This window comes from Bacillus rossius, chromosome 6, assembly GCF_032445375.1.
Source record: "Bacillus rossius redtenbacheri isolate Brsri chromosome 6, Brsri_v3, whole genome shotgun sequence".
Lineage (NCBI taxonomy): Eukaryota > Metazoa > Arthropoda > Insecta > Phasmatodea > Bacillidae > Bacillus > Bacillus rossius.
In genome coordinates this window covers 43953029-43979762 of record NC_086334.1, presented here as the reverse complement: position 1 = coordinate 43979762, position 26734 = coordinate 43953029, and the positions used below count along the sequence as shown (strand labels likewise).

Here is a 26734-nt window from a genome sequence, read left to right as displayed (position 1 = left end):
ATTTTAAATATTTCAAAGTTTACGTACAAAACACAATGAGCATTCAAAAATATATATCACTGTTTATTTCAAATCCGGCTTCTTTAACACATTCAGACACAGACTTCCAAGCATTTAATTTAGCTTCTTCATTTTTGTATCCTGCGGATCCCCTGTCATACAAAATATTTTTACTTTCTATTACAGCTATCAAAAAGCTATCAAATGTGCCTTCCATTTTTATGTTATCGCGTGTTTGAAAACAATAACAAACTACTCAAGTCAAGAGCACCAATACTTTCGTGACAATTGTTCTTTTATAAGCCCACTCGAGTAGTACTTACACTGTTTGCTGATTGGCTACCATCATGGTCGCGCACAGAAAATAACCTAAAAGTTAAAAGTTAATGAACTTTCTGTGCGCCGATCCTGTGCTATTTTTCTGTGCGCGTGCTATTTGCCAATGTGGCAGCTCATATCTAATAGTGTATGTTGAACTTCTGTGCGTCTGTGCTGTTTGCTTGCTATTGCGAATGTAGCCCGGGCTTAACTTGTGTATCTAACCTCAAAGCAAGGAATATAAAGAGTGGGAACTCAATGCTATAACAAACACTCTTATTTTCTTTGGAGATCCGGGAAATGTGCTTTATTTATAAGCAACTTAACATAGTAAATCGTTAACTTTTCAGATCTATGTTGGCAAAATTGATTTTTTTTGTGGTCATTCGCTACTGGGAATATTCACCATATAATGTTTAAGATTATTTATTTTGAATAACGAAACAACCAAAACATTATGTAAAAATGCTTCATCTTATGTTAAAAAAATTATAAACTGCATAGCCACAAAGTATGACATCATACCATTAGTTTCTGTTACTAATAACAACACGTGCACGCGTTTGAACAGTCATCGCAGCCATAGTTGTTTCATAGCTACCAAAATCATTCAACGTTGTCAAGAATTATTCCAAATTATGTTTTGCCATTTTACTCAATGCGCCACTCCGTTAACACAACATTTTATAAATTCTGAACCACGAATGTCAGTGGGAATGTACACTATACTGTACATTCCAATCTGATACGCTTTAAGAAATTTCTGTAGTTTTCTTATTATTAAAACTTAATTTTTGATGTTGGCATCTTTTAACCGCACTTTTTTTTTTTTTTTTTTTCGGTGGCCGTACTCCTCCAATTCAGTTGCGCCCGCCGATATCTAAGCGCTCGGATTTCAACAAAAGGCACCGCCTCTCGATAGAGTGAAACAGAGAATTACGCGCACGACCTTGAAAAAAGCGACGCTACAGCGCTCTGGCGTGGAAGCTGGTAACTACGAGTACCCTCTTGTGGAAAGAAGAGCTGTCTAGCGGCGGAGCTAACAACTACCTCAGTTTTGGATCCGAAAATTGGAATAATAAATCCTATCCTCTCGCGACTTCTATAAGTTATATATATTCAATGGTAGCTGTGACCCCCCTTTTTCTTCTTTTTTTTAGTTCTTACACTTCCCAACAAAAAACATTCGGGACGTCATCTTCTCATTTCCTTGATTCTTTATCCTGAATTCCTTACCCCATCGCGCGGCGAAGCAAGGCAGCAAAACATTTCTACTCCTCCTCCCACCCCTAACAAAAAACAAACACGTGCTCCACTAATTAGTTTCAGCTGTCCTTTTTTAACTTTTATTATTACAATCTACAATCCTCACACCCCTCTTACATCTCAAAAATAATTAATTACGCGTTAATTAATCCCCCTCCCTCTTTTCACTTCCCGACGGTTGGTCGCGCCCGCTTCAGTGTAGTCGTGCGCGAAGCGCTGCTAGCGCGCCAAGCGGCCGAGCTGCGAAGCCTTTGTTGGCGGGCGTGTGCTCGCAGCAGCGCGCCTCGCGGCCATTCGGAGAACCTCCTAGCGCATTCAGACACGACCTTTATCCCGTCCCGTCTGGGCGTATTCTCTCCGCTCCCCCGTTATAGAGGCCTCGCCGACTAAAGCCGTGTTCTGCACAGCCATTTTAGGTTGCCGATCGACCACGTGACCAAGTTAGATCATAAATACTGCCGGTGTTTGAGGTCTTGATTTACGGAGCTGGGAAAACTTGCTAATTCTACAAGCATAAATCCGATGTTTTAAATTTTTTTTACAGCCTACCCTGATTCCGATTAATAATTTCAAACAAAGCTCAACATGCATATAAAGTACTCGCATGTTAATACAACAGAGACGAAAAGACAATAAGCATTACCACAATATTTTTTGCTTTAAAAATTTAACTAGGGACTCCACACGAAATTCGTGTTTTTATTTGGTAGGGACCAGAAAAAATCGCAGATTCATTTCATGATATGCTAAAATTAAAATAATTCAACTTTTGTATTTCTTCTGATACTGGTTTACTGTTAATCTGGAGGAATTTTGGCTAGTTAGAGACCCTCAAACGAAGTATCGCATCACGAGTTACCCAGTTGAGTCGCCTCACAGGTAGCCAATGAACAGGCGACGTTTGCCCGAGTGTGCAGAGGATCGTGGAATCTATCCTGGAGGTCATTGTACCTGCGAATTTTTACAGTCCCTATTATTTGGCAACAGACTAGAATGTAAAATGTTGTCAATTTTAATAGCATCTTTTGTTTGGTTCTTGGGGATTTTCGACTCGCCCTAAAGTACAGGAAGCAACCAGAAAATTAAAAAAAAAAAAAAAAACCAAACAAACAAACAAAAAAAAACAGTTGTAAACAACCCAGACATATATGCAATTGAATGAAATAAAATAAATTTTTAAAAAGTCCGAAAATGTCAATAAACATTTAAAAGCAGATTCATTATCCTGCGTCGTGGAAACACACACACACACTATATATATAAAATATATAATATATAATTTAATATATATCATATATAATTTTAAAAATGGCTAGATCAAAATATTCTAATCAAAAGTTCAACAAAATTAGCTTTCAGTTTTATCACAAAACTGGGTAAGCTTAGTGAGCTTGGATGAGTGAATTTCTTTCATTCTTTCAAAAAATTTCATGATTTCAACCCCAGGAAAGAGATTTGTTTGTTGATTTTTTTTTTGCGAGGCCTAAAGATATTTTTTGTGCGGTATCTTCTATTTGTACAGAGTAATACCAAATTTATAATTTTCCTTATTATTAGCTCCATAGTCATTGACCGTTATATCATTCTATGTGTTTACACACCTAGATAATGCATAAAAATTTACTTCTTTAGTTTAATATGTTCGATATTTCTTCCATAAACATCTGGGATCTGGCAAAAAAATATTCGCGAAAATATTCCAACATGCCTGGCGCGGTAATCGAACCAGTATTGATTGCCCTGTGTGATAGTGGAGTGTATCGCCAGAGACGTGTGAGGATATGAACTCAAGTTTGCTATCAGCTTTGAATATATATACTGTATAGAAGTCGCGAGTGGATAGGATTTACTCTACGTTTTTCAGAAGCGTATGATGAGCAGCTTGGGAACTTCACCGCTGCAGTGCGCTGCCGTAACGCCCTGTATCGTCTTAGTTGTTATTTACACGTTAGAGCGCAGCTCTGTCGCCCGCTGTCATTCCCCGCACCCCCCATCCATCATTCACTGCAGCTCAAGGTCGTTCAACAGGAGGGGGAAGGGGTGTTTGAAGAGTTCGACACTTGTCCGCCAGGGACCACCACGAGTCGATGCCCTAGAGATGGTGGCGATTGCGGCGGTGAATTAACCAACTACCTCAAAACCGTATTAGAAATTTTAACCTGGGCTGGCGACTTCTATACAGTATATATATTCAAAGCTATCAGTGTAGGGTTTGGAGCCACGTTCCCCCGACTTAACCCTCCCGCTGACGTCATGGAGGTGTTGCCCGCGGCCGAGCCGGCAAGGTCCAAGCTACCACGGCTCGACGCTAATTGTCGCTCTTATCTCTCCGTCGGAAGTCGTCCGAGGAGGGAGCAGCCGTGTGGCAAAAGGAAGAGAAAGAAGCAAGGGGAATAAACTGTGACCAGCAGCTTTCGTCGACTCTAAATAACACGATCACGTAAGCCGCCCTTTTTTTTGCCTTCCCATTCCTCCTCACGTGTGAAGTACAAAAAAAATGGGCAGAGACCGGAATAATTCGCGGATTTATTTTTTGATATGATAAAACTTAAATAATTATACCTTTGTGTTTATTCTACTATTGGTTCTCTGTCAATTCTGAGGAATTAGAGACCATTAATAAAAGAAGCATCGAATCACGAGTTACCCAGTTGAGACGTCTCACAGGTCAGCAGCCAATGAACTAGTGTTATTTGCCCGAGTATGCGCAGGTTCGTGGAGTCTATCCTGGAGGTCATTGAACCCGCGAGTTTTTTTTCAGTCCCTTCTCATTGGAAGAATATTATTCTAGGGTGAATTTTTTCCCGGCTTTGTATTAATGCATGGGAATTCTTGATAGACCCCCGAATGTGAAATATGAAACTGTAAAACATGCTTCCAAAACAAGTGTAAAATCCGCGTACCTATATTGGGTGAGTTTGAATTCTACCGACAAACGTCGTCTGAAGGTTCATCACGACAAAATGGGCAGAGACAGGATATATTCGCGATAGGTAGAGACCGGAAAAATTCGCGGGTTCAATGACCTTCAGGATAGACTACAATATCCTCTACACACTCGGGCAAATGCCAACTGTTCATTGGCTGCTGACTTGTGAGTCATCTCGACTGGGTGGCCCGTGATTCGACACTTCTATGAGTGAGGGTCTCTAATTGGCCCTCAGTCCTCCAGATTAACAGTGAACCAATGACATAAGCAACACTAAGGTATAATTATTTGAATTTTAGCATAACACGAAATGAATCCACGAATTGTTCAGGTCTCTAGCGATAGGCTAGAATTCATAGTCGCTCAACTTCATGCTGCTTCAGAAATTTTAGCAAAGTGTACCTAAAGAACTCTAAGCCAATGAAAACCCTCAACGAAATAAGTATCGAATCACAAGCGTCCCAGTTAACAGTAGCCAAAGAGCTGGCTATATTTGCTCGAGGACATAGAGGATCGCGGAGTTTGTTCTTCAGGTAGTTGAAACAGCGAATTTTTCTATTCCGTAAAAATATGTTTAAAACATATATCTATATATACGAGTTTTGGTGTAAAGTGCTTCCCAAAGCAGGTTTACGTCTTTGAAGTTGCAACTGAACCACATTTTTTATTGTAAATAATTTCAAAATTATGTAAGATCGGACAATGGAATATTAAATGCATTTCTAGAAACGCAGCATAAATTGTTGCTGTCGTAAGATTATTTCACTGGAACAATTGGGGGTAGTAAGAACTATTATTTACACATATTTTTTGGGCGTTTACTAGCTCCAATTATTTAAACAAAATCATTTTACATCAACAGAATTTGCGGTGGTTGTAGATCTTAATTCGATTAAATATAATTAGAGACCAGGAAATTTCGCGAATTCCTTTGCCCGAAGCTGAGCCGACAAGGCTCAAGTTACCACTGATCGACGCTAATTGACGCTCTTATCTCTCCACCGGGAGACGCACGAGAGGGAGTGGCACTACCTGATTGGCCTGCTTCTCTCCTGGTTGGGCACCGTTGGCCCACGGCCGTAGAGGGGCGTGTCCACATGAGTGTGGCCCAGTCTAGAGCTCAGCGCAAGAGTGCATTCTGGATTCGCAACATTTCCGTAACCTACCTCTAAATATTATCCTACTTTCGCTACGATTTACAGTAAAAATGTTGTTCAGCTCCAAACTTAAAATACTTATGCAGCCTCGGAAAGAACTTGAAACCATATGTCGTACAGATTTTTCAACTTATTTTGTCTTGATAAACCTATAGCTAGAGACCTGCAAAATTCGCGGATTCATTCGGTGATAGGCTAGAAATCAAATACATACATCTTAGATAATTTTGCTATTGGCTTACTGTTCATCTTGACGAATCTCAACCAATTATTAACCCTCAACCAAAGAAGGATCGAAACACAGAAAAACCAGCCAAGACGAATAAAATTTCAGCAGCCAATGAACTTGCGTTATTTGCCCGAGTGTACAGGGGAATGTGTAGTCTATCCTGAAGGCCATCGAAACCGCGAATTTTTCCGGTCCCTATCTATAGCCCAAGTTTGTCGGTCTAATTCAGACTCATACTGTATATATGTTTAGAATATAATTTTCTAAACGGAAATTAAATTTAATATCAGCGATTTGCAGTAAGTTAAAGTGGAGTGCTCCGTGAGGCTGGTATACGCCTTTAAATTTGGAGAAAACAATATTGGTGTCAGACTAAAATACACATTCTCGTGTGTTCTCCACACACTTTCTGCTTTTCTGTTGGCTGATTTCTTACTGAGAAACAACTCCTTTAAATGATTTTCGTGATTCAGCCACTCTAACGCCATCTACCTGGCAATCCTATAGAGGGGAATGTCGAAGTAATTAATTTCTGGCCAATAAACAAAGGAGTCCCAAGGTAAACATTTTTTTTTAAAATTTGACCTTACGACTGAAAGAATTAGAAAAAAATATAAGGACCTGCATAAGTAAGTATTGTTTGAATAAAATACCTATACTTATATTGGGCTTGCTACTCATCCATTTACATATGAACACAGCACTGGTGTGTAGTGTGGAACACTGGTTTTGCTCCAGGTCTTTGCCCTAAAACATATAATTTTGTTAACAGAGAGTTTGTCCTAAAGGCGTTTGCCATGAATGGAAATTCGTTTGCCCTACAGGCGTTTGCAATATAGGTAGAGACAAGAAAAATTCGCGCATTCATTTCGCGGTAGGCTAAACTCCAAACTCGTTCACCTTCATTCTGAGTCAGTGATTGGACCACCGTTTACCTGAAGGACTCTAAGCCAGTGAAAAAAATCTTCAACAAAAGAAGTATCAAATCACAAGCATCCCAGGTAACACGTGTCACGAGTCATTATCCAATGAGATGGTGTAATTTGTCCTAGTACATAGAGGATCGTGGAGTCCATTCTAGAGGTCCTTGAAACCGTGAATTTTTCCAGTGTCTACATATAGGTGAATTAATTTTCCCTACATGTGTTTGTCCTGCGGTCGTTTGGCCTTAAACTTTTTTTTAATATATAATATATATGTAAGCATCCGTTACGTATTGTAATGCGGGGGAACCTGCGTCTGGCGAGGGAGAGGCTGGACCAGCCGGCGACGGAACTGAAATGTGAACACGTGAAGAAGGGGGAAGGGAAGGTTGCTTGGTACAGTGACGTCATGGGTGAGGTCACCGCCGAGCTTAGGAGCGGCCCGTCAGCGCCGAGCCCTGGCCGCCGCCTCTCGCCGCACCTTCCCGTCAATCTCACAATCGATTGTCGGCTCGCCCGTCTCTGGCGGTAGCCTACAACTCACGTAGTTTCGGTTCCCTACCACGTTCCTGCAACTTCGGATTTCTCTCAAAAATTGAAATTAAAAAAAAATCGAAGTGTTAGGTTAGGTTAGGTCAGTCACAACATGCTTGTTTTCATTGGAAACTTCTGATTTAGCGGCTGAAGTGGCGATAATACCAAAACGCAAAAATTCGGAAATCTTCGGAAATTCTTGCAGGGAACCGAAACTACGTGGGTTGTAGGCTTCCCCGTCTCTGGTCGCTTCTGCGTCTCTTTCGCGTTCGATTCACCGAAAGCAGTGTGGTGGCTCGCTATCGATTGTCGACGTAAGAAATCCAACCTAGACAACACTTTCCCTTTTGAGCAGGAGTTTCAAGGGCGAATCCTCGCCATGTATATCGTTTGAAAATACCTGATAATTAATGATACTCGTTGCGGAACATTTAGATATTCAAGCATTATTTTCAGGGGCAGGTATTTATCGCGAGAAAAAAAAAAACACGAGGCTTACAAGACTGCACTAAGGTATGCCCGTGCCAGTTATTTATCCCATGTAAATGGCGGCTGTCCGCAAGAGGAGCCATTGCCTTATTTTGACCGGGCCGTTCAGGACGCGTTTGCGTCCGCACTAAAAAAGATGTCTCGTGTGTCGTCAGTAGACGTGTAGCTGAAAGAAACCCAACAAATCACAGAACATAAACGATGAGGTCACTCTGACGTCCAAGCTGAGTCCTGCTCTGTCAGCCCTTAGAGCAGTCTTAGTTGTTTATTAATAAAATTGTAACTCACTTTCAGTAAAATACATTATTAAATGAGCATATGAATTTTGAATGCGAATTTAATAGTGAATTCCTTTGTGTAGTAGTAATTCCTTTGTAAAAGTAGTTTTTTTTTTCGGTTTAATTAATTTTGAATGTGTTTACAACACAACTTGACCTACGTCATTTTGCTCTTGGTCGTCGCAACTAACGGGAAGCTAAAAGATGAAGCAATTCGAACAAACCTTTCCAATCCGTAGAGCGTTAAGGTATTTTGAGAAAAATACTACTAAACCCTTTTCGTCTATAATTAGAGACAGGAAAAAATTATCGGATTCATTTCGTGATAGACTAAAATCCAAATACCTATACCTCTGAGACAGTCTTAAATGTTGACAATAATACATTTCAATTACATAGTGATTTGGATCATGTGTAGGGCCATGCACCTTACGCTGAAAGATTTCCAGACCAGTTGTGTGTTAAAACTTTGTATCACTGCTGTGTTTCGTGGTATTACAGATGCATGTCTACTGTCAGCACACCAATCACAGCCATCCGATGTGGAAGCAAACGCGTCTTGAATGGCCCGGCCAAATACAATTACAAATATGTAATTACAATTGCAGACCAATTTACAAGGAAACAATCGCTAGCGCGGGCATAACCAATGGCGATCAGATTATTTCACGAAAAATACCTGTCCCCCTATCATGTTTACTTAACGTGCCCTGAAATACAGGAAGAAAATAAGAAAAAAATAATAAAATCCATATGACTCAACCGTACGCAACCCGGATAGAAGGCAGAACGTGGCAGTAGCCAACGACTGAAAGACATACATCTGGTTATGTAGGTGTGTGTGTGTGTGTGTGTGTGTGTGTGGAGCCCGACATAGTAACGACAAAATACGTGAATTTTGCAGTATTGGAACATTTCAACAGCTGCGTCTTCATTGACGCTTTTCAGATAGCACAACAGGCTTCTTACACTGGACAGTGTCAGTGAAGTAATGTATATTGCAGACAAAAAAATATTAAAAAAATTGCAGCAAACCAAATAGTCAAATTCTCCCGTCATGAATCATCATTCCTATGACCTCATGCCCGGCCTGGATACGGTACGCGAGCAGAGAAGTGGGTTGGGTAACGCTGTTGGACAACAGACGGAGTCGGCTAGCAGAAGGCTGACGCATGGCAGGAGTTATGTGTGCCCGCATACTTGTTTAGTGATGCGAGATGATAGGCGCGGAGCTCGCTGGTGCTTCTAGCACGGTATCGCCTCTAAACGCAAGGCTGCATAGGGAAATATATATATATATATATATATATATGAGATTTGAGCGGTAACCATAACATTTAGATTTCGGAGAGATGATGATGGTGTAATCCGAGTCCCTTGAGTACTTTCAAGCATCTCTACCGGTTGTATTTTTATAAGAGTGAAAATGGCTCAAACGCGTGTTTTCAGAATAATGTTAGGCCTCTCGGGACGACCGGGTCTGGCGCGGCGAGTCCGTTCCCCCGGCGTTCACTTCCTAGTTCACTGCCTAGTTCACTGCTCAGTTCGGGCACTTTGGTGGGTCTGCGACCGGAGTTACTGGTAAGTGGAGACCGGGGAAAAAAAATTCCGCAGATTCATTTCGTGATGTGATTAATTACAAATAATTATACCTATGCGGTTCGTCTGCTATTGGTTCACTGGTAATCTTGAAGAATATTTGCGAATTTTAGAACCTCAATCGAAGAAGTATCGAATCACGAGTTACCCGGTTGAGTCGCCTCATAGGTCAGCAGCCAATGAACAGGCGACTTTTGCTCTAGTATGAAGAGGATCGTGGAGTATATCCTGGAGGTCATTGTACCTGCCAATTTTTCCATTCCCTACAGATAAGCTGAGACTGGGAAAAAAAAAATCTTGCTGTTTCATTTTGTACAGAGGCTAAAATTATAACAGTTTTACGTTTGGCTACTTCTGAAATTGGCCGACAGTTATGCATTAAACTGTAGCCCAATATGTAGGGAGAAGCAATATTATCGTTATTATAAAGCAGCAAACTGGACGGCAAAATAAAGTGAATTTTAATTATATAGGTGAATAATTCGCGGATTAATTTGGGGATAGGCTTTGTCCGGGTATTGCACAGGAGAGTAGAGTCTACGCTTATTTAGGGAGATAAGAATTTTGCAGCTCTACACTAATAAGAAACCTTCAGCAAAAGAAAAGCGGTAAAGCTAGTGAATACATCTCTCAAATGAGTACCAATGAGTTCAATTGACTTTTCATGAATTCACATTAGAAAAACTTTCAAAAATCGTATTTGTCTCAAATAATGACGCAACTTCACCGGAATTTGATCGTTGGAATGTATAAAATTTAACCAAGCATTATTTATCTGTAGGAGCAGTCATTTTTCGCAAAAAAAAAAAATATATCTTTACGTTAATTAGACTGCAACAAGGTTTACCCCCTCCAGCGGTTCCTTCCTTCTGATTGGCAGCCGTTGCCTTATTTGCCCGAACCACTCAGCACGCGTTTGCTACCGCGCTTTGGTGTATTTCAGCTAGCCTCGAAATTTTTTTCGCGAAATATACATGGCCCTATTTATCAGTAATAGTATAGAATAACCAAATTTCTTAAGATGTTAGGCAAATATAAATTCCAGGTTGGCTTAAAATTGTTGTTTTAAAGTTTAAAGTTTATCTTTTCCTTCAGATTTTCCTAGGGATGGCCCCGGAACTCCCATTTTCCCTTTTTTCTGACGGTTATTCCTAGGGAACATGAAAAATTCGCGGGTTTCATTTCGTCATCGGATATAATAAAAATATGTATACCTCTAAGCTGCACCCGCTGTTGGCACATAGTCTGTAGGGAATACTCTTGGCCAATGATAAACCCTCAACAAAATAAGTCTCGCATCACGATCTGCCAAGCTGAGACGTCTCACCAGTCGGCAGCCAATGGACCGATAACTAGAGTGAGACATGCAAAATTCGCGGATTCATTCGGTGATAGGCTAGAATTCAAACACATATACCTCTTAGATAATTTTGCTATTGGCTTACAGTTCATCTGGACGAATCACAACCAGTTATAAACCCTCAACCAAAGAAGGATCGAATCACAGACAAGCCAGCTGAGACGACTTACAAGTCGGCAGCCAATGAACTTGCGTTATTTTCCCGAGTGTTACAGAGGAATGTGCAGTCTATCCTGAAGGCCATCGAACCCGCGAATTTTTCTGGTCCCTACCGATGACATTTGCCCGAGTGCGTACAAGACTGTGGAGTCTATCGTGGAGGCAATTGAAAACGCGAAATTTCCCGGCCCGTAGTTATTCCACATCCCTCAGGGCACCGCGGTAACGCCCCTGCACAAACAAACAGCCCAGAGCCGCGCCAGTGACCGCGAGTGTTTCGAGCGAGGCAGACCCGCCTCTGCCAGGGTGTCCACAGTTAGTACTTTCGTACTAGATCTAGTACTGTTAGTGGTCTAGTACATTTACTCTCAGATGTAGTACATTTTTCTTTAATATAATCATATTATAGTAACTCCAATATGTTTTATTATTAAGCGTAATTATTTTTAAAAGCTATGGAATGTATGTGTGTGTGTGGTGCGATATTTAAGTTCGAGCATTGCAATGTCGTATTAACTTCCTTAATTGTTAAAAACCATAACGAATTATAATTTAGTACTTTTTTTAAAATCTAGTTCTTTTTTCTCGCCTAAGTTGGTACGAAACATTTTTTCCTTGTGGACACCCTGGCCTCTGCGTGACGTGGAGAGGTGTCCCCACCTGCCTCACCGGTGCAAGCGGGGGAAGACATTCCCGCGGGGGCGGGGTCGGTCTTGGCTCGGAGCTGACGTCACGACTGGAGCCGCGTGCGGACATGAGGTCAGCCGTGACGTCACCGCTGCGAAGGTCGCGCGGTTCGGACATCGCAACCATCCCCGCGTCGAGTGTCGCTTGGCTTCGCCGGGGCAGAACTCACGCGGTTTTGTTTCCCAACGCCAGGCTGGTGGCAAACGTAGTCGATCTCGGGTGTTTCATTGGACTACCCGCCACACTTCGCTTTTATCTCCCGGAGCCCCCGTGCTCGAGGGTTTCTGGTCAACCACGAGTTGGCAGTCGCGTTTCGTCATCTCGAACAGAACGCAGTCTTGGTACGCTGGAACCATTCGAGTTGGGGAAGGAACTTCGTAATGGGAGTCGAGTGGCCTGCACTCTACGTCTTGGCTATCTCGCATGTTGAACTGTGAAGAAAATAAATGCTTCATAATAAGGAGTGTTGTTTAAAATACTTTTATGGAAAGGGCAGAAATATATTAGACTCATTTAAATACAGTATTCGATAAACTATTCAGCTTGAAAAATAATTCTGCCAGGAATGTTATATACGTTCTGAGATGTACGATATACGATTTGACCTATATGTAGGGGCAGGCATTTTTCGCGAATAAAGTTGAACGCCTATTAGACTGCAACAATGTATACGCGCACCAGCGGTTTCTTCCTTGTGATTGGCGGCCGTCTGCGAGAGAAGTAGTTGCCTTATTTGGCTGAGCCACTCAGGACACATTTGCTTCCGCAATGAATTACTGTGATTGGTGTTTTAACAATCGTCATGTACCTGAAAGAAACTCGCCCAATCACTAAACACTGACGATGCTACAGTGTTTTAACTATCAGCTAGTCTCGGGATATTTTCGCGAAATATGCATGGCTCTACACATAATTTAATGGATCCATTGAAGTTGGCACGGTTAGCTAATAGTTTCACTTGTGAAACAATTAGTGTTCACAGTTTAATTCCGAAGAATTATTTTGAATATCGATGATTTGATCGACAGTCATCATTTAACAGTTACAAAATCTCTATTAATATGTACTTTCTGCTTCACCAAGGGAAATTTTAAATAATTAACTAACGACAAACAAAATATGTTGTGATTTGTGCAGAGAGTGCCCCAGCTGACCCCGCTCACACACGATGTAAAAAAAAGAAATTCAGAGCTGATCTTTTAATGTAAATTATTAACCTATATATTTTTATTAAAGATATTTCACATAATAATACGTTTTACTCGAATCTATCCGGGATGTACGAATGACGGGGGGATGAGGTAGATATCTCCCACCCACCCAATTCCCGAAATCTTAAAAAAAAAAAAAAAAAAAAAAAAAAAACTATCATTCCCAACAAATTGAAAGAATTTAAAAGTAAACAAGGGATGGGGCGGGAATGGATCAGAAATGATATTCTGCGTACGCTACTGTATACGTTTATAAGATAAGGTTATTAGGAAATATACCACATTTGAATGGCAAATCTTGTAGTAAACTCCGAGTGTTTGCAGAACGAGCTATCAGAGTCAGCTGCTCGTGCGAGCTGACACGACATGCCCGCAGAGCTTTCAGCTCTGACTCGCTGCGCACGCACTTATCGCTACTTGACACTTCGGAATGTCGCCGGCGCAGTGCTGCCAACGCCCGGACGACAATGTCGCGCGACGGAGGATCGGGAGCGTAACGACCACGGAGTTCAGAACCGCCAGGAGACGACATGCTGCAACCTGGTTTAAGTCTCTTTCTACCTCGCCAGCGCCCTGTCGCAGCATTAAGGACATTGCGGAAATTTGCCTAAACAACTATGGATTATAATAATTTCGCTCCCCGCTTAGGGCCCCGCTTACTTGGGCACACATACGGTGTTCAGAGCTTCCGAAAAAAAAAAACACGATTTGAAAACTGTTCAAGATAACCGAGAGGTGACTGTTTACGAAAACATTAAAAAATATGTCCAAGTCGGATTAATAGTTACGTTTCCGGATTTCTTTTTAAACTATATTTTTAGAAGAGTGAAAATGGCTAAAATTCGTGTTTTCAATATAATATTAGGGTATTAAAATTTTGGTAAAGATTCTTGAAAGCATTCAACGAAACCGCAACACAACTCTATATTCATTTCTACGTCATTAAAAGTTTATGATTACTGCTCAAATCTCACAGTTGTTCTATGCGCGTTTGTTCAGAACCTTACCTTTAGAGGTGATACTGCGCTAGAAGCACCAGCGAGCGTCGCACTAATCACCCCGCCTCACTGATAGAAATACACTAATGACTAGGCGGGTCCGTGAACACAGTCACTTCCACGAAATACAAAAAGCAGTTTGTTCCCACTCCTGAGAATAAACCACCACAGTTCGATTCACAACGACAGAGTTACGACCATTGATGAACCCACAATTGAATATCAAATAACGTGCATTCTAGTTAAACAATAAAGTGGGTTTTATTTACACAAAGGGATCCCTCCACCAAAGCACGGAATAAATAAACCCACAGTAGCGAAACTAAATTGTAGATCATTTGATGAAGGCGTTACTCGGTCATTTATTGGCAGACATCCGGAAATTTCTCGAATTATTTGACATCAGTCTAAAATTCACAGTTCAATTTACGCTTTCCACGTATGCTTTCCTATTGGCTGATTCCTTAGTGAAGAACCTCTCCTTCTTTTGGATGGGTCAATGTGATTCGGTCACCTCTACAGTCGTAGAGGCCCAATCACCAAAGCAACTGATGAGGTATACATGTTTCCAGTTTACCTTGCGACCATTGGAAATCGTTTAATTTCAACGTCTCTTTTTATTTGCTATCCTGGCTTGCCAAACGTCCTCGGTTCTTATCGGTAAATGAAAGCTGTGGAAGATTCTCGCATTGCTTGAGTCTGCCACCTGTCATGCCCGTTCGCGAGGACTGAGTTGTGGTTCATTGGCTACTGATTTGAGAGACGTCTTCTGATTGGAGGTTGGTCGGGAGTCGAGGTTTTCTCACTGGCCCACAATGCTCCGCATGAACTGTGAGCCGATAGTCCTCATCTACGTCCTTGGACGCTAAGTCTCAGTCTCACCCGCCACGTGGCATTACTTTGGACACAGGACTATTCCTTTTGCATTTGCTGTTTGGTCGAGAATGCTATAACCAGATATTAACTAAGAGCTATCTAACAGCGTTGAAATGCCACGCAAGTGTTAGCAATAAACGATTACTTGCGCGACCTTTTACAGATCGTTTTCCCTAGCCAACAGCAGACCAAGCACTAGTTTACGCTGTTATAAATTACGGTAAATTTACGGATTTTTCAACGAAGGACTAACACTTCTATTCAGGTGTTCCGTTGTTAATAGGGCAAACACAAGCATGGAAAGTAAATAAATTGATGTATATACAACAAGATTCTGAATGTTTTGTTAATATAATAAGATTATTATTGTTGATTCAACTTCAAAATACGTTAACTCAGTACCGTAACTTTTCGAAGATAGGCAGTAAATTTACTTTACCGGAAAAATTTGTAACCAGCGTTTTACGTAACTTTAAATGTGAAAATTTATGATAGCGCAAAAAAATATTTTAATTTTTGGATTCTCAGGAAATGTATCCGCGTATTTTGCCGGTCTCTACGTGTTGGTAGCACGTCACGTAGGCATTACCATTTGGGGTTATCTAGTAGTGTCCAGTGTAGCAGCGCAGGTGCAGGGCTGCGGGAAGGCTGGGCAGCAGCGGGGCTGAAGTGACCGTGTATGGCGTCGCGCGGTAAGTGGGTCGGGCGATGACACAAGAAGCCAGACTATCGAGGCTACCCGCCGCTTGCTCCCCTCCCGCGGCACAGTTCGTGCAGGCCTGCCACCGATAGCCTCGGGCCCAACGTTACCTCCGGAGAAGAACCTAACTAACCTAGTAGTACCGGGGGGGGGGGGACGGTTGTTGTACAATAGCCCCCTAATGAAATGGCGGGAACACATTCAAAATAAACTCTCAAAAACAATGTGTTTAACCCAACCAGGAATTTAAAATTCGGCAATTTTTTCCTACTTTATTTTAATAAATTATACTTGAGTTAATTTTATCCCGGTGAAATCGCATCATTAAAATATTTGAAGGTTTGAATGATATAAAATAAAGAAATAAACTCAATTTAAATCGGAAGATAATAACCAGTCAACATTTTAAATTAAATGCTGAAAATTATAAAGTTTTGTTGCGCAACTAACACTTGCAAACTGGTCTTTCAGTTTCTGCTCTATACAGCCGCGATTATGTACTGGATAAGCAAAGTAGACTTGAAGCACATATGCACGTGGTTCACTTACTTCACTGCACCACAGTGCTCTACACGCCCTTGACGACCCCCAGTCATAAAAAGAGAGAAATTTTTATTTTCAAAATCGCGTGCAACCCGCCAAAGGATGGGACTTAGTTATCAACCATTGGGCGTTCTAAAAAAGGCTTGACTATATATAGGCAAGCTGAGTCCAGCTTGGAGTGAAATGAATCCTCGAAATATTGGTGGCTCTGCTGATGTATGTTTTTTATTCTTATCTCCCCGTTAAAAACATCGCTAACTAGTGAAACCTTGGATATAATACTTTTTATCAATGTAAATTAAATTGTGTGTTATAATTTAACTTAGATATATTTTATCATACGTTTCCAGTTTCAGTCGATCTGGGAGACATCAAATGAACAGAAAAACATCTCGCATACGAACTCAAGGAAGTTCTGAGTGCTTTGATTGTCTTGCTCTTCCAGCTGAGAAAATTGGAACTACTATTCACAAAGATTTAGGGCTCTGAGATCGCAACTCGTAACAAGGCTTGTTCTGCATGGCCTACAATTGTCTGCATGACCTACAATTGCAGGCAGAACACCGGACACACCTACATAGAGTAGACAAATGGAACAATGCGATTAGTTATTACTTTTAGAAAGAAACCACTGAAGTTATGTACAGTTCCATCATTCATCATTGGTCAGTATTATTAATATTTGAAATTGTGTATGTTCAAATGACATAAATAAAAATCAGGCGTGTTTGTCACGTACTACCGCACGCTCGTAGATGCAGCGAGGGCCCTAGCGAAAGGGCACGTCATACCAAGAGGACAGTAGTGCAGCCTAGTGACTGTGCGCCGAACAGGCGGGACCGTCCAAGGCCTGGTACACACGGAATATTGCAACGCGCGGCAGCGGAATGCCTAGCGTGCACGTGATAACTCGAGTGAAGCACGTGGAACCAGGGCCGGATTTAGAGGTCTGGAGGCCTCGGGGCAACAGTGGAGCGGAGGAGGCCCCCTGGCCCCAAATTATTTTCCAAATAAAATAAAATAAAAAATTCAGTCGAGTTTTCCAATAAATAATTTATTGTGAAATCAAGTAGATTCTCTTAGCATTTTAAAAAAAAAATACATGAATATAATCGGAGACAAGAATTATATGAAATTAAATTTTAGTGTTAATGAATATTTCTGTTAATATTTAACAATAATATAATCATGTATGTACAAAGTACTGTAGGTAAAGGTAAAACAGCGAAAAAAGAATATCAAAGGAAAATATGTTTACTAGTGTTTACTTGTCGGAATTCGAAAGATTTTTTTTCCGAAGTCTCTATTGTGGGGGCCGTTTGTTTTTCCTGACCTAAGTTAAAACTAAGTGTGTAAGGGAGGGGTCTAGGTAGGGAAGACTCTAAGTGCGTCTCAGGGCAAGCCCTATACGCTCTAAACATGCGGGTTTATAACCATGCAGAAAAGGTCACGTGCATCATGTGCTAGGAGGCCCTCCGTTTGTGAAGGCGCCGGGGCTTTCGCCCCGGTTGCCCTCCCCTAAATCCGGCCCTGCGTGGAACCCACACCCCTAGGAGCGCGGGCCGGACCAGGCGACGACGAGACCGCGCGAGTGAACCCGCCTTCCTCTCCCCCCCCTCCCCCCCCCACGGGGCCCGCAGCTAGCCCCGGGTCAACGACCTCTGGAGCGCGCTCGTGACGAGGGTTCGAGGAGGCCCGTCGTGCCCCTGGAGGCGCTGGAAGCTCTCCAGGGGTCGCACAACTCGCCGGCCATCGAGGCGGGTAACACCGGGGATTTCATTACGTCGTCATCACGCCCAGCGGCGTAGCAAGCTTTGAATATATATACTGTATAGAAGTCGCGAGTGGATAGGATTTACTCTACGTTTTTCAGAAGCGTATGATGAGCAGCTTGGGAACTTCACCGCTGCAGTGCGCTGCCGTAACGCCCTGTATCGTCTTAGTTTTTATTTACACGTTAGAGCGCAGCTCTGTCGCCCGCTGTCATTCCCCGCATCCCCCACCCATCATTCACTGCAGCTCAAGTTCGTTCAACAGGAGGGGCAAGGGGTGTTTGAAGAGTTCGACACTTGTCCGCTAGGGACCACCACAAGTCGATGCCCTAGAGATGGTGGCGATTGCGGCGGTGAAATAACCAACTACCTCAAAACCGCATTAGAAATTTTAACCTGGGCTGGCGACTTCTATACAGTATATATATTCAAAGGCGTTACTGAACCCCCCCCCCCCCTCCCATCTTTTAATCCAAGAGGTAGCACCATTTTCAATTCTGGCCAGTTGCGCCAGTCACCTTAGCTGCGTCACTGATCACGCCTCATCATCGTCTCTAATGTCCCCGACGTAGACGTCCAGATAAGGATCGGTCTCACACGCCGTGCACATTCAAGGGCTATTCTTACTTTATACCTCCTTGCCTTTTTTTATTTCTGCCACAAATAGTTTCAGCATATGCCATCGTGGCATACAATGGGTGTAAAAAGAGATGCAAGAAGTAATAACTGTGAAAACTTACACTAAGTGAATATCCGTTGAAAATATAATTGTGGCAGGACACACTCAATTTTTTTTTTTTAATGGAACAGAAATATCCACGTAAAATTAAAGATCTATCCACATTTGTATACTTACATTGAAACAACTGTATTACTACGTAACAGTGTTCTCAGTAATAATGGGTTCGGATTCTTACCCGGGTATTTATGTTTTGTGTTGTCCCAGTACCTCCAACAGTTAAAGTAATTTGTCAACTGTTCTCTCGATATCTCTCCAGTATTAACTGTGCACATTAACAAGAATAATAAAACCTAATGAAATTCAAATAATTAATATTCGATTATATATCCCATGGTTTAAAAAATTTTATGCTTGAATAAAACATCAATTAAAATATGAATTATGCGTCAATATTCGTAACATATACTTAGTACTATCTTGAAATTATGCATATTTCATATACGCATAAACAAACAAAGCATGTGTTATACAAAATTACAATATCTTTCGTGTAGTGTTACAAACAATTTCTTGGCAACTTTGTAGAGGCGCAGAATTTTTTTTTTATGCGCAACAAATACAAGGGAGGCATCGAGATAAAATTTTAGAAAAAAACAAATGGTCCGTAAGAGAAAATCAACATTGGCATGTGGAAACAGAGCCGTCATAAATTCATTCATTCAAAAATACCAAACTCCCGGCTTCGGACCTGATTTTTGACAAGGAATTTTATTAAAATACTGCGTATCTTGATGAAATTCAATATAAAAAAAACTAATAATATACAGTTTACTTTTGTCTTTGTGGACTTTGTCTCGCGTCATCCGCCACAGACGGCAGCACCGTGGTTGTTACACATATCCGTTCCGTTCACGAATTTACTCCCGCCAAATGCTGTGTAACGAGGGCTAAGATGTCACACCTGAACGAAGTTCTCGATCGTGTGCAGGCAGTGCAGCCAATGTGGACATAGCCTTAGGCGGACCACTTGTCAAGTGGGTCGCGGCAGTTGGCGGCCCTGCGGGGACGGGCGTCGCTATCGGCGCGCACTCCTGTCCGTGATAAGATAAACAAGCGAGTGGCGACTCTTGTCGCCCCGAACACCACTCGCCAGGGGCGACTCTTCCGGCGCAGCGGGGCGAGTTTACGAGATAGCTAGCGTTGAGGCATAGAGATAAAATTTTAGAAAAAAACCAAATAGCCCTTAAGAGAAAATCAACATTGGCATGTGGAAACAGAGCCGTCATAAATTCATTCATTTAAAAATGTCAAACTCCCGGCTTCGGACCTGATTTTTGACAAGGAATTTTATTAAAATACTGCCTATCTTGATGAAATTCAATTAAAAAAAACTAATAATATACAGCTAGCTCAGCGAGTGTCAAACTATGCACAGCCAGTGAAAAAAAATTGCTTATGCGTGCTTTTTTACTCGTTTATCGCTTAGTTTTAAAGTTTGTATTTGCGTGTTTTTTATTTTGATGTTTTTTTTTAATTTTTAAATTTTAATTCAATTAAGTTCTTCAACTGTTTTTTTCTACATACTTCCACGTCCAGCTGATCGTATCTAACGGTCGCAAGTAGATCAGTCTTGACCTCACTCGCGAGCTAGTTCGGAAGCGACGGGCGAGTGGATTCACGAGCGAATGTGATCGCCGCTGTTACAGCAACCGACGCGACCTTTATTACGCGTCGCCTTATTGAAGCGGCACGACTTTCACCTTTCAGCCGTCGAAAGGAATACGCACATTTACAAGCGCCTCAAGTAGGTCACACGAGTGTCACTGCTTATTTTGGTCCAAAATGTTTCCCAAGGCTGGTATACGCAGAGACCAGAAAAATTCGCGGATTAATTTCGTGATATGATAAAATTCAAGCAATTATACCTTCGTGCTTCTTTTACTATTGGTTCACTGTTAATCTGGAGGAATCTTCGCCAACTGGAAACCCTAAATCAAATAAGTATCGAATCACGATATACCCAGTTGAGACGCCTCGAATGTCAGCAGCCAATGAACAGGTGATGTTTGCCCAAGTATGCAGATAAACCTGGCTTATTTCCTGTGTTCATCGAACCAGGAATTTTTCCAGTCCCTGGATATACGTCTTTGAAGTTGGAGCTGAACCACATTATTTTTTGTTGTAAATAATAGAGAACGTAATTAAGATTGAACACCGAGCGTCTGGATTATGTTTAACTGAACGATGTTCTACAAACGCTAAAACAATTGTCACTGTCGCAACATTATTTCAATCGCAAATTTACTGTTAAGCTGGCACAAAAAAAAACTGATAACAACTGACACTAAATCTCTGCACGCCATTGCGAAAGCTAGCAGACAATGTGAAGGTACCAGAGAACGCAGGATTGCGATACACTGATTGCAAAACTATGCTTGTTTTATCCGGGTTAGATAGTGAAAATTTGATCGGATATCCAGGCAACTATTTACTGAACCCTGAAGTACATTAAAAAAAAGTTAATTCAAGTCCAGGATAAAAAGGTAGTTAAATTTGTACACTACACTAAATTACAAAGAAAATATTTCTTCAAATTAATTAACTATGCATACAATGTATTTAATAATAGCAAAAAAATAAAAAATGCTAAAAAATCGGGGAGTGTTTATGAGGGACAAACTATCAAATTTCCGTGGCTCTTAAATGCAATCATACCAGAACACAAGTGCGCGGAATTTAATCCTGTAATAACCTTAATTGCACATTCCTAAACCGACAGCATTCTTAAAAGTCTCACTGACTTCAACAAAACAATTGGCAATTATTTGAACGTTTTCGTCATAAAAGTATAACGACCAACAGGCCAATACCTTACGGCAGGCATAAATTTTATACTCGCGTCGTCGGGATGTGTATTTATTACGTAGTACTTATTGGAGGGTACATGAAATTTTCGGGAAGGGAGTGGGGATTAATTTTGTTTTTAAATTCTAGCACGTGAATTAAAAAAAAATCTTACATTACTCTTGGTTCACAGTGACTTCCCGCACAGTAACATGCTGTCTTCACTGATATTTTGCAAATCATTTCATAATATTTGGGGATTGGGATTTATGCCCCTTATCAGCCCCTGAGACCACCACTGTACTTATACTACTAATATTGTGCACGGACAGGCTTACAATGTTTCACACCCTGGAGTGAGGAGGTTAGGAGAAATTTCTTTATCGCATAGCCTATGTATGTGTATGTACTCAACACACATATAGTTACCAATGTTATTTCATGTTTTTTTATATTGTCCTTGTCAAAAAGTTTGTTTATTGACTCTAGTATAAAAGAATACGACCTAACTTATAAGGGTCGTTTGTCAATCCATGTTTGAGGAGGAGGTGTTGACTGGATTTGCATCTGATTAAAACTATAGCATGTGTCGTTTAACTTTTCTCATATCTGACAGTTCTCAAAAGTAATACCGGTGGTACTAATTTTCCAAAAAATAACTTGCAAAGCAAACACACGACGTTATTTTACGAATACTGACTGCTTATAAACGCTGTCAACAGAACAACAGTGGAAGAAGGATAATAATACCTTTTGAGATACGTAACTTTTAAAACAAGTTACATAATATTCTTGAGCCACAGTTAAGTGTAGCGTATTCAGAGTGATCTGAACAATTTGGAATCGACAAATGGCAGATTTAATTGTCTAACTGGACTCCAGATCCCACAAGCAGTTTAATATTCCCACGGCATACTGGATGAAACTAAACAATTAGCAAAGAATGAATCTACTTGGGCAAATCGTCTGATCAACATCGCTGACATCAGAATCGATACGAGGTGATGAGATGAGAACGGTTCACTTACGGAATGTGTGAATGGTAGGATACGAAAGTAACACTTAAAACACCCACGACCGCTACGATTTTCGCTCGTGAAAAGTTCGGATCCGACCACAACGGGAATTGCACCCGGTTTATGTACCTTTGGTGGGAGGCAAGTGATTTTACCAGTCGACCTTCAAAGGCCTTATCGGATATTAACTGTTTACTTTTCCTCGAACAGTGACATCACAAGAGCTGTCCGAAATGGAAGTGAAGTATGCAAGAAAACTAATCTGTATACTTCTCGCACACTTCATGTTAAAGAAACGTCGCCATTTTGAAAACCTTTAGTAGGTTATATTTTAGTAAATCCTGAAAAATATTGTTTTCTATATTTTACTTATATAAATGAACTTAAATTAAGAAAAAAGTTTATAAAGAAATTTCAACAAATAAGTGCATGCGCATACGTAGCGATCATAACTAAGAAGCAAAAATAGAACCTTAAATTAAAATTTCCTTAAATTCTTGTGACACTAATGAAAATTACTATTTTGAGTTAAACATGTTTTCCCAACAAAACGTATTTGTTGAAAAAAAAAGAAGTATAATTCCTGTTATGGCCGGCTATTATCGTTTGAAAAGGCCAAACACTGAACCTGATCGGATTTAAGTACGCAAGTGAAGTACGCAAAGTCGCAAGTACGCAACTGCGTACTTGTATTCGGACACGGCCATGGCATGTGTGATGTAAACTTGTCTTAAATGTGACAGTTCTCATTCCAGTGGTCTACATATCTCTTTGTCATTCTTTTTCTGTCAGCAGTATTTGTAAACAACTTCGTTAGATTGTCAGTGTTTGTAAACCAACATCGCGTGTTTGCTTTGCAAGTGACATTTGCGAAATTGGTACCTCTGGTTCTGCCAATAATTTTGAGACAAGTTAAGGCCTGACCACAGTCAACAAGTAATAACACAGTGATACTTGCTATGGCCGAAATCGCAGCCTCGACCACCGAGCGGTTCTCGAGATACAGAATCTTTTATACGTTCGTACTTGTAGTGAAAAAAAAATTAGTTCGAGATTGTTGTCGGGTCAAAAATATTTATAGCGATAAGCACTTTCACAAAACTAGCACAGCAGCTGTCCATAACTAACATAAATTTAACCCAATTCCTTTAGTTTATTTTGTTGTTTTAGTCTTCAAAAAACTAATACGTACTGCAATAGTTGTTAGTGTGTAGGTACTAGTAAACGAATAAAAAATAGCATGGACAGAAAAAAAATCCTTAATAGCACATGAATTATATTATTAAAAAAAAAGAAAGTGTTCTTCGGAAATTGGACCGCAATGTTTATAGCTTAGCTCTATCGTGCGAACATAATAAACAAAAGAAAATAATAATTCGGCACAATCTAATCAACACTCGCATCTTCTATTTTTTATTAAATAAAGTTCTCAAACGACGACGTAGTAAAAAAATGCACATCTTATGTTTGTCCGAAAACATATCACGGTTTTATTGATAACATAGTATTAAGCAAGAGTTAATTAAACCTCGAGTGAATTCTACTCAATGTAAATTCCGGTCTTGTGCAAATGCTTATCGCAATGTACAATTGTAGTTAGTGCAACTGAATATCGAGTTAAACTGATATGTATAAAACTGTGTTGTGCTTGTGAAAAGCTAATGTTGTGGTCTGGTCTTTTCATGACAAAGACTTCGGGCACGCATTCAAAAGCTGCACTGTATTTTTTTTTTTGTAAATGAAACAGAAATATTTTTGTAAACTTACAATATTTTTAAATTTGTACATTTACATGAAAATAACCGTATCACAACAAAATAGTGTTTGTAGTTATACTATGTTTCGATTCTTACGCGGTCATTTATGCTTTGTGTTTTCCCAGTACCTCCAGGTAGTTACAGTTATTTGAAATTCGTTCCCTGAATAGCTCTCCAGTATTAACTGCGCACATGAATAAGCATAATAAAACTAAATGAAGTCCAGTTATTGAATATTCGATTATCTTTACCAAGGATTTAAAAAAAAAGTTTGAATGAAAAAAAAAATATTATGCGCCATTTTTCTTAAGAAATGCTCAGTATTATCTCGACAAAAACGTATTTCACATATTCAAAAATAACCATAGCCCTGTGTTGTACAAATTTACATCGTTCTTGCAGCATTACAAAAAGGTTTCTTGGCAGCTGGTTTCCAAGGGAATCTTTTGCAACGTGCCGGAATAGCGAGCCAGGCGCCAAGACTCACCGAAGTACACCGGCTTCTCGCACTTGGGGCAGTTGGGCATGTCGGCGGCTGGTCGGGGCTCGGGGGTGTCTCCTCCTCTGGCGGCTGCGAGCTGACGACTGCCGGCTCTGCGGCTGTCCCTCCTCGGGCTGGCGTCCGGGGCCGGGCACTCCCCCCTCCACACGTCCACGGACTGGCCGAGCGCCGCCCCAAGGTCACCGCAGCCTCCGGTCAAGGTCGCCTCGTGGGTGGCGATGCTACCCCGGTGACGCGATCACGTGCGAGTGGTGAAGAGGCCAAGTTTCAAGCTGGAGTCCACATCGCCACCACGAACACGACACGACACGACAAACCCGACGAACCGTCGTACACAGCGTTCCAGCACGACAGACTTAACAGCGTAGGGTCACAACACCATGATTTCTGATTTTGGCTGTCGGCAAATCGTTACAAGCCAAGTACTTCCATAAAATGCAGCATAGAATGAGCTAAAAGCAGTTTGGAAGAGAAAAAAGAACATGCTATTTTATTTTTGGCTGTTCTCTATAGTCCTTCAACTCAATGTAGTGCAGAATACCATGAGACTGAACTTTATTAATTACAAGTTATTCGCGAACTCGTCCACTCTTAAATTAAATCTTCACTAATCTACAATAACAACATTGTCCATGAACACGATGTCATCCGTTTATATAAACAGATGAAGGCAAGCTACAAATAATGAAGTGTACCCACATGTAAAACGAAATTTCAATTTTTCATCTTAAAGATTTACCAAGTAGGTAAATATTTTTGAATTTTAGTTCTGTAAGGTTTCCTTTCCGTTTCCGTTTTGCTTTCTGTCGGGCAGAACGACACGACAAAATTAGAAATATAATCTATTCCTTGCGGACCGTCGGGGCGCGAAATTTTGTCGTGTTGACGACATTGTGACCTTGTATTTCATTGGCTGCTGAGCGTGTTGGACTGTCGTGTGGTGTCATTATGACTCCAGCTTTACCAGCATCGCTCGGGATCTACCAACAGCATGTTTTCGCTACAGACCCGAAGAGTTCTCGCTTCCAATGAAGTCAAGCTACAATTCACATTTTTTCACATTCCTGTGTGTGTTCTTTACTAGAAAGCGGGAAATTTTGTGGATTCATTTGAGTGCAAGGTAAAATCCAAAACGTATCCCTTTGCATCGCTTCGATGATTGGCCAGCAATTATTTCGTCACTCTTCTCCACGACTGCGGGCCAGGTAACTAGCAGCTGGCGTCAGAGCTCCTGAATCACGTTGACTCACTCTGAGAAACGGAGGAGTGGTTTTGCAGTAAGAAATCAGACGATAGAAAAGCATAAAACACATAAATGTGAAGTTAATCTTGACGCCGGATGAATCCACGAAATTTCCGGCAACCTAGTTCTCTTCACACACGTGCTTCTCTATTGGCTGGTTTCTTACTGCAAAACCTCCCCTTCTTTTGAGTGAGTCGACGTGATTCGTTCGCTTTACTGCTAGCTAATAGCAACTGAACCACAGTCGTAGAGGGAAGAGTCGAAAGAATTGCCGGGCAGTCAACAAAGCAACACAGTGTTTTTTTTTTTTTTGCAATCTACTTTGCAACCAGAATTACGCCGTGGGCCAAAATATAATTCTAATGCACACGGAAGATAGTAAACCAATCTCAGTAGCCACTAGTTACAAACATATATATTTTTTTCTCTGACGATATGTCGAAGGACTTACTTATCTTGGTATACTGCCGACAGAACTGTTTGCATGCTGGAGTGTAATCACATCCTTTCATTCCCAGTTTACGGCGCAGTGATTTTTCAACAGTTCATTTCAATAGTTTATGGCGAAGCCCGAATGTAATAGAGACACTAATAATTAAATTAAAGGTCTTTCTTTCCTCGCACTAGTAAACTAAAATGACGAAAGACAGCTGGTTGCTTTC

General features: G+C 40.9%; 1 protein-coding gene across 2 annotated transcripts in view; it reads right to left on the bottom strand.

Moving 5' to 3' along the window:
* Nucleotides 1-24983, bottom strand: part of LOC134533101 (cysteine-rich protein 1-like) — a 45157-nt gene extending 20174 nt beyond the window's left edge. The window contains exon 1 of one of the 2 annotated variants that reach the window (XM_063370344.1): nucleotides 24815-24983. In XM_063370344.1, coding sequence (XP_063226414.1) covers nucleotides 24815-24854 — 40 coding nt within the window. In that variant the 5' untranslated portion in view covers nucleotides 24855-24983. The remainder of the gene's footprint in view (nucleotides 1-24814) is intronic. The other variant, XM_063370343.1, reaches the window with a different exon arrangement.
* Between the last annotated feature and the right edge of the window lie 1751 nt (nucleotides 24984-26734).